Source organism: Dioscorea cayenensis, unplaced genomic scaffold (genome assembly GCF_009730915.1).
Source record: "Dioscorea cayenensis subsp. rotundata cultivar TDr96_F1 unplaced genomic scaffold, TDr96_F1_v2_PseudoChromosome.rev07_lg8_w22 25.fasta BLBR01001931.1, whole genome shotgun sequence".
NCBI lineage: Eukaryota > Viridiplantae > Streptophyta > Magnoliopsida > Dioscoreales > Dioscoreaceae > Dioscorea > Dioscorea cayenensis.
The window spans coordinates 22792-31620 of record NW_024088322.1 but is presented as its reverse complement, the minus strand read 5'-3'; the positions used below and the strand labels follow the sequence as shown (position 1 = coordinate 31620).

Below are 8829 nucleotides of genomic sequence, written 5' to 3'. Positions count from 1 at the left end.
TATTTTATTGCTATATTAATGACGGATTATTTATATTTGACAATGGTATGCTGTGAATAGAAATAACAACAGAGTTGAAATAGTGACTTAAGTATTCCTTCCAAATTTTTACCTTGCCAATTAGATTGTTAAATTTTCTTAGTAACGGAATATTCGGTTTTAGTGATGAAAAAAATCTATTGTCTTCTCTTTTTCTGTTTTCAGTGAATATTTGTGAATAAATTGTAAAAGTTATTTTCGAAAATATTTGGATTGAGAGAAATAGGAGAATTTTTAAATCTCACACTCTACGTCCTCTTTCATCTATCATCAGTAAAATTATTTACATGACATTCTCTTGGATCTTTACTACCCGAGATTAGAATCAACTTCACGTAGAGGACATGGTTCATTCACTCACTTAGGCATTCCATATTCAATGTGTAAATTGAATATGCAGGAACAACTGTATTTCACATGCACATATGGGGCATCAATTGCAGCCAGAATCTTTCAAGATTTGAATGTAATGATGAGGAAATTTCTTGTATGAAAAACTTGGTGTCTCAATAGTGGCAGATGATGCATGGGAGCAGCAAATCACATATGTCCTGGCTACCTTGACTGGCCACATGCAATGTATGTGCGTGAGAGACATCATTAATTGAAAGCCTCTTTCAAAGATTATTAAAAGATAATAATTAAAAAAAAGCAGCTTCCCATTATTCATACCAAGGTTTAGTTAAAATTGCGTGTGTATGGTATATGTATAAATATATTATATTAAGTTCTTCCGTAGATGAGAAGCCATGTGGTCATTAAATATCTTATCAGTCCTTTCATTCATATTAGTCATCTATTTTTGTTGCCATTTGCCAATGATAAAGAGGGAAAGGTCAGAAGAGGGATGCATGGAAATATGAGATATAATTTAAGTTGTGACATGACCGATGGGCCCATACAATCAAAATTGGTGGCACAAAAACTAGGCATTCTACTGTAGTCATTTTTTTTTATTTTAATTACTGAATTTTAATTTATATTCAGCAGGAGTATATCAAAGGAATTATATGAAAATTTTACAACATGTACATTGGATTTGCCACATCAACATTATATATACATGTCATTTACATATGCGGACATGCCACGTTATCAAAGAGAGCCATATAATCATCACCATTATTGACACATCACATGCTATATTAGCCGAGCAAATTGGTGAATAAGAGTTGCGACATGGCTTTTTGATGACATGATTGTCCGTGTCTGTCCACATCATCGAATTCTTATGAGAATCCTCTTGGCATCTTCCTAGTGAACATAAATTAAAATTGGGAAATCAAGACAATTAATACAAATTCAAATTTTATGTTTAAAATAAAAAATAACCCTAACACCCAAAAAATTTACTCCTAAATAAGCCATCTTCTTGTTTCAGTTTCTTTAATAATTAGAAGTTTTTTTAAAATATTATTAAAAAACTTAAGAGTAAATTATTTAAATAGTCACCCAACTATTCACTCACTCTTATTTGAATCACTAAATTATAAAAATCTTCAATTTAGTATCATAACTTTAGATTTACATTCCATTAGGTCACACGGGCTAACTCGGTTAACAATGCGTTGACGTAGCATGCCACGTCATGCACTCTTGCTATATCAGTATGCCACATGAACAAAAAAATCAAATTAAATAAAAGACATTGTTGCAACCTAACTAAAAAAAATCAAAAATTAAAAATCAAATTATCTTTTGTTTATCTGACATGAACAACCGGTTATATGAGTTGACTATCTTGAAGGTAAAGAGATTTTTTTTCCACGTGGCATGATGATGTGGTAAAGGGACATAACATGGTATGCCACGTCAGCACTACAAAGTTAGCTAGGGTAATTCAATTGAATGCAAATCTGAAGTTAGTGTGCCCACTTAAAATTTTTTATAATTTGGTGACTCAAATAGAAGTAATTGAATAGTTGAGTGGCTATTTAAATAATTTTCCGAACTTAAAATAAAAACATCATTTTCCCATTATTCAAACAATTGAGTTGTTGTCCTTTTTCTTATTGGATATAAGATTTAATTATTTCAAGAGATTGCTATGACTGTGTTCTGTGTTCATTTATAACATATTAATTATAAGATTGTATATTGAATCATGTACTCATTGAACCTATATGAATGGGTTGAATTTTCTTTTTATAACATAATAGTTTATTCATGAGCTTCTGAATGGTCACATGCCCCTTTCACAATGAATGATAGTGGAGTTGATTTTTTCAAACTTTTGAATGGTGACAGCACCCATGATCAAAGCACCCCCTCTTTAATATTCTTGCCTGCATTTTAATATTCTGCCTTGCAATTGAAGGCATCACCAAACCAAACGTATTCCTCATCAAATCAATACAAAGAAGGCTCTTCTTCATCTCTTGCAATCAGTCAGTGATCAAGAGAGGGAGTGTGTGAGTGTGCGCGCGTGTGTGAGAGAGAGATGGCTGAATTCGTTGTTTCAACTGTAGCAACCAAGCTTTCGGAGATGGCCACACAAGAGTTGATGTTGTTGCATGGTGTGAGTGATGAGGTGGAGTGGATGGAAAGAGAGCTCTGTTGGATTAAATGTTTTCTCAAGGACGCTAATGCAAGAGGAAAGAAGGATGAAAGGTTGAAGAAATGGGTGAATGATGTGACAGAATTAGCTTACCGAGCAGAAGCAGCCATTGAGAGTTTCCTCATCAAGGTTCGCCCGTGCAAAGGTGGCCCAACTTGGATCAACAGGTAAGAAATTAAAGCAATGTTTTAAAATTCAGTTTTTCTGAGTCGGTTCGACTCAGTTCTACTGAGTTTGGTCAAATTATCGGGTTGGGTCATATAAAAAGCGGTTTAATTACTAGATTGGTCCCTCTATTATAGTGAAAGTGCCATTTCAGTCCCCCTAATATTTTTTGTCCTTCTGGGATCCCTCTATTTTACCATTTAGTGAAATACAAGTCCCTCTTAGGGATCCCAGAAGGACAAAAAATATTAGGGGGACTAAAAGGGTACTTTCACTATAATATAAGGACCAATCTGGTATTTATACCATAAAAAGCTGGAGCAAAGAATTGATCCAATAAACCCTGCTGAGTGCCTAATGAATTAGTTGATCTAGTCCAATGAACCAAGTCAATCAAGCTATATGTTTAAATAATAAATATGTAAACATACATATAAATTTACTTTTTATTTTGTATTTTGTTTGTATTTGTATTTCAAATTATATTAGATTTATTTTTTAAAAGATGCCACAAGTGCAATTAGTCAAAGAGTGCATATAGGCCTTCAATTGATCATTCAACCATTGCTCCCTCATCTAGTGATGTAGTTTTTCGGCATTATATTAGATTATTATTATTATTATTATATATTTGTTGAATTTTATTTAATATAATAAGTTGATATTTATAAATTATAAGAGATACTAACTGTTTATAGAACTTTTGTATTATTGTTTTTCAAATATTTGATAATTAAAAGGGAAAATTTTAAAAATAAACCTTGTGGTTTTTTAGTTTTGCAGAAAAAGGACAAATGTTTGTTTTTTTCCGTTTTTAACCTATGTGGTTTCCCCAGCTAGCAAAAAAGAGAAAAACCGTTAACAACACTTCAACGATGTTAACTCACATGGGCAAAATTGTCAATTTATTATAAAAAATGCCACATGTCATGTCATGAAAAAAAACATGTTTTCCAACATGATTTTGTTTGTTTTTTTGGAATTTAAGTTTTTTTTTGTTTATTAGAATTTTGAGAGAGATTTATAGATTAAAAAAATAATTTTTTTATGTCAAATTAGATGATTTTTAAATAAATTGACCATTTTACCCTTCTGAGTTAACACCGTTAAAGTCTTGATAACGGTTTTTTCCTTTTTTGCTAGCTGGGGAAACCACATAGGTTAAAAATGAAAAAACAAACCTCTGTCCTTTTTTTGCAAAACTGGGAAACCACAAGATTTATTTTTGAAATTTACCCTAATTAAAATTATATAAAAAATATTGTATTCATGACCATGTCAACCCTAGTTTTATTGTTAATTTGTGACCCAAGAGCCTTTCTAAGTTAACCCTCATATTGGATTTTAGGGCATTGATGAATTAAAGACTAAGGCATTTACTAAAAACATTTGAATACTGTTGAAAAATATGCTTGAAAATGAAAATATTTATATATATATAAATCTTTTAGAAAATTTATTATTAGAGATAGATGAGGAAGATGATTGGGAACCGGTGCATAGCATAGTGGTACCTACCTTGCCTTGTGAACGAGGGTCTCTTATAATGCACAAAATCTCTTGTGGGAGGTCTATGTGAGGAGCACCCTCTCTCTCCTCTAATGTTGCATGATAAAGGATTTATTCCGAAAAATTTTTATAAACCACTATGACTTGTGCATTTCAACACCTATTTATCGGTTTGTCGCTGTCGGAAAAAAAAATGAAGAAGATGTTTCGAACATGTCAATTTTAAATTTTAAAATAAACAACAAAAAATGTATCCTATAATTATCAACAAATGGTATTATATTTTATTAAAAAATAGTATTTTATTTGAGTGCCTAATGAATTAGTTGATCTAGTCCAGAAGTGTTTGGATTAAAGAATTGATCCAATAAACCCTGCTGAGTGCCTAACTATTTTTTTTATTAAAAAAATAGTTGGTATTGAGTAGTGTCTTATATAATCTAATTAAATTTTTTTTTTCTTCTCCTTTTTTTTTCTTTGTGTGCTCCTCCATCCATAGTTCTACTTTCACATGATCCATTATTTTCTATTTCTGATTTAATTCGATTTTTTTTAATAGCTTTAAACCAAAGGCATTAATAGCAAGGCATAATGTTGGCGTGGAGATCAGGGAAATTAAAAAACGGCTTGATGAGATCAAGGCTGCCAGAGAGACCTATGGGATTCAAAACTTGGGTAATGATGGAGATGCTTCCAACTCAATATCCATAATAATAAGGACACGCCGTATCTCACCTCAATATTCTCAAGATGCTGATATCGTCGGACTCGTTGATGATGAGAGGATCCTACTTGAACGACTACTGATGAATCACCATGACCAACAACAAGGGTCTTGTATCATTAGCATAGTTGGCATTGGTGGTCTCGGCAAAACCACCCTTGCTCGGAAACTCTATCGGAGAATTGCCGCTAGCAATCATTTTCACAAGTGCATTTGGCTAACAGTTTCTCAACAAAATAGTTTAATTGACCTTTTGAGGAAGATGCTCATACAACTTCTTGGCATTACAGAGGAAGATTTGAAGAACAAGGAAGAAAAAGATTTAATAGACATGATTAATGACTCACTAAGAGCACAAAGGATTCTCATTGTGTTGGATGATATTTGGCAAGAGGATGTATGTTTTCAGATGCAAGGAATTTTTCAGAATGTGAACAATGGCAGTAGGGTTTTGATCACCACTCGGTTTGTTAATGTTGCGAAGCGAGCAGATCCGAGAAGCACTCCATACCAACTTCAGTTGTTGAATGATGATGAGAGCATGGAGCTTCTTCTCAAGAAGGCCTTTCTTTCTGAAGATGCTGATCAGGCAAATTGTTCCAGTGAATTGCAGCAATTGCTTGATATTGGCCGTTGTCTCATGCTCAAATGCGGTGGCCTACCTCTGGCTTTAGTTGTACTTGGAGGTTTCTTATCAATGAGGGACAAAACACCTGTTGAGTGGAGAAGAGTATTGGAGACAATGCATTGGGAGGCACAAGGAATTAGCACATGTCAAGAAATACTAGCATTGAGCTATGAAGATCTTCCGCATCATATGAAATTATGTTTTCTTTATTTCAGTGCTTACCCTGAGGATTCTGAGATCTATGGTATTGAGTTAATCAGAAAATGGATTGCAGAAGGCTTCATACCACAAGAAAGAAGAAAGACCAAGGAGGATACAGCGGAGGCTATTTTAGAGGAGTTGATTCAAAGGAGCTTGATTCATGCAAACACGAGGAAAAGCAATGGGAGTGTGAAGACATGTGGCATTCATGATCTACTACTGGATTTTGCAAGATCTACTGCTAACAAAGACGGCTTCCTTAGAGTTTGCTCCAATCAAAATGATCAACCATTTCCTTCAACAATGTGTCACCGTGTGGCAATCCACATCATCAAAGAACCTTTGAACAATGGCATCAATACAAGGCACGATAAACTAAGGACTTTGATGGAATTCACTCCAGGGCCCTCTGTAATAGAGTTTTATCCGCCAATAATTTCTGCAATGTTTAGATTTCAGTTTTTAAGAGTGCTTGACTTGGCTGCGATACATCTCAACAAAAGAATACAGACAGAGTTCAAGCTCATGATCCATTTACGCTATTTAAGACTGTTTGTTCTGGGTAGTGGTATGTTTCCTGCATCCATAGGAGACCTTCAACTTTTAGAGACTATAGATATAAAGGGTTTACGCATGCCAAGCACACTATGGAACATAAAGACACTAAGACATGTGAAATGCCCAGAATGCACACCACCGCAAAGCCTGAGGCTAGAAAATCTCCTCACATTTGATTCTCTGACATTCGGATCCCATGAAACAATAAACTGGAGTTTTCCCAACCTTAGGAAGTTGAAAGTGGTGATATTTAAGCAACACCAAGGAGCAATGCTAAACCATCTACTCAGTGAACTAGGCCAACTTATCAGCTTGCATATAGAGGCCCCGAACAGCTTGCACAGCATTCCAGAGATCAACACAACAAAGAAGGACTTTCCATCTCACGACCGCCTTCTTTTATTGAGTTTAGATGGACGTTGGTCAATGGCCGGGAACACCATATCTGAATTTCCAGTTAATCTGACTAAGATTAAACTCCGGCTTTGTAGATTGTATGAAGACCCGATGCCCAAATTGGGGATGTTACAACACCTTGTCACTCTCAAACTCATTGAAAATGTGTATCTGGGGGAAACCATGATGTGCTCTGCAGGTGGATTCCCTAGGTTGGAAAGTCTGTTCATTAGCAGCCGGTTTCTTGACAACAAAAAAATGCTTCTAGTGCAGCAGTGGGAGGCAATGCCAAATCTTGAGGAGTGGAGGATAGAGAGAGGTGCAATGCCCAAACTTACTTTCCTATATTTCACTTCATGCAAGAAACTGAAAATGCTTCCAGATTTGCAACATGCGACAAGCCTTCAGACATTGGAGTTGTATCACATGTCCGAAGAGCTCATGCTCAGGTCAGAGGAAGGAAGGGCGGATTGGCACAAGATTCAACATGTGCCAAAACGAACCCTTTACACCGAAGTCATGCCCTAACCAATATGGAGAAAGTAACTAAAGCATCTAGACAAATTGGGAAAATAAGCACAACATGTTAAGTAGCTTTTGAGTTTCATCAGCTTCTAATTCCAAAGCTCTTACACAGCCGAATTGCCCTATTTCTGGATACCTGCTGCTTTCTGGTTGATACAGTGAAGGCTCTGATCAAGTCCTAACTCCAACAGCATATGCCATATACTAGCTTCTAAATTAGGTGTCACACCATCTCAGATTCTCAGAGCTGTGGTACAATTTCTCATTGTAACTTTTAAGATAGTGGCTTTAATCCTTGGTTGTGGTTTGATTATTGGGATCAAACCAAATCTTGGTTTATTTAAATCTATACTTGTTGGGTTTTGTGAGAGAAAGATAGAGCAGAGTGCTATTGTATGTAGAGAGTGCAAAAAATGTGACAAAGAAAGCTCTTATTTTTACTTTTATCTCATTAAAGCAAGATAAGTAGCTTGTTTTTGGTGTGACATAAAGGTCTTAGAGCTTGGTAATTTTTTTGTAGCTTTGTGTTTATTTTTTGTACTCTTGTAATCCCCCAACCTAAGATACACTGAAGCATTGTCCTTCCTCCTTGAGTGTAGATTTTTTTTTTGTCGAACCACGCTAAATTTAGTGTCTTCTTTTGTTCTTGTGTGAATGCATGTATATCCTCGTTGCATTATCTATTTATTATGCTATTGGTAGATTCTTATGAAATTGCACATCAGTAGTTTGACAAATTGCATCACACCTACGTCCGCGCTTCCTCGAATGCAAGACTAACTACTTGACTTATTTCCTTAATTCGTTCTACAGCAAGTAAAGAATATTCATGGTTTCAATCCATGGTTTTTCCCTATGCCATCTGTGCAGCTTCATGCCATGTTCAAATCATGATTTTGCATGCTTTGTCTATTACCGGCTTGTGGTTTCATCACTAGTGGTATGATGCCTTCATTTGATAAAAGTTAGTTACCCTGACTTTCTGTTTACTGGCTTGTTGTTTTATTATTTTTATTTCTATTTGAAATTTCATTTACAATCCAAAATCCATGTCATGTTAGTTTCTTGTTATCCCAGTGTGCATATTTCTTTGATTACACAACCATGAAGAATGCTACTGTTTGATTGCTCAAAGTCTGAAAAAACAGAGTTGGTACTGGAATGCACTGACATGTGCATGTAATTGAGTTTATGGGCACTTGGCCATGACAAACCACTTATATTTGACTTGGATATTGGATTCAAGGATTTCTCACTATAGTTGTTGATGATTGAGTTTTATAATTATTGAAACTTCTAATTTTTATGCACACAGTAAAATCTCAAGGAATAGAAATAAGACTCAACATGTATGTTGTGAATATAATAGACATTTCTGAATATTGATAAATAAGGTATAACTAAACCTGAAAGGATTGTTTTATACATTTTAATTACAATTGGAAAGGATAGGGGAATTCACAGGGTTGATTAATTAAAAATGGTCGAGGTTTAGAAGCCTATAAAATCCAACCGTGAAAAACGAAA

The 8829-nt window shown here is 34.8% G+C and overlaps 1 protein-coding gene across 1 annotated transcript; it reads left to right on the top strand.

Moving 5' to 3' along the window:
* The first annotated feature begins 2363 nt into the window (after positions 1–2363).
* Positions 2364–7870, top strand: LOC120257189 (probable disease resistance RPP8-like protein 2). Its single transcript, XM_039264763.1, has 2 exons — positions 2364–2763; positions 4830–7870. The coding sequence occupies exons 1-2, from the start codon at positions 2480–2482 to the stop codon at positions 7303–7305; spliced, it is 2760 nt and encodes a 919-aa protein (XP_039120697.1). The 5' UTR covers positions 2364–2479; the 3' UTR covers positions 7306–7870.
* Positions 7871–8829: the final 959 nt, after the last annotated feature.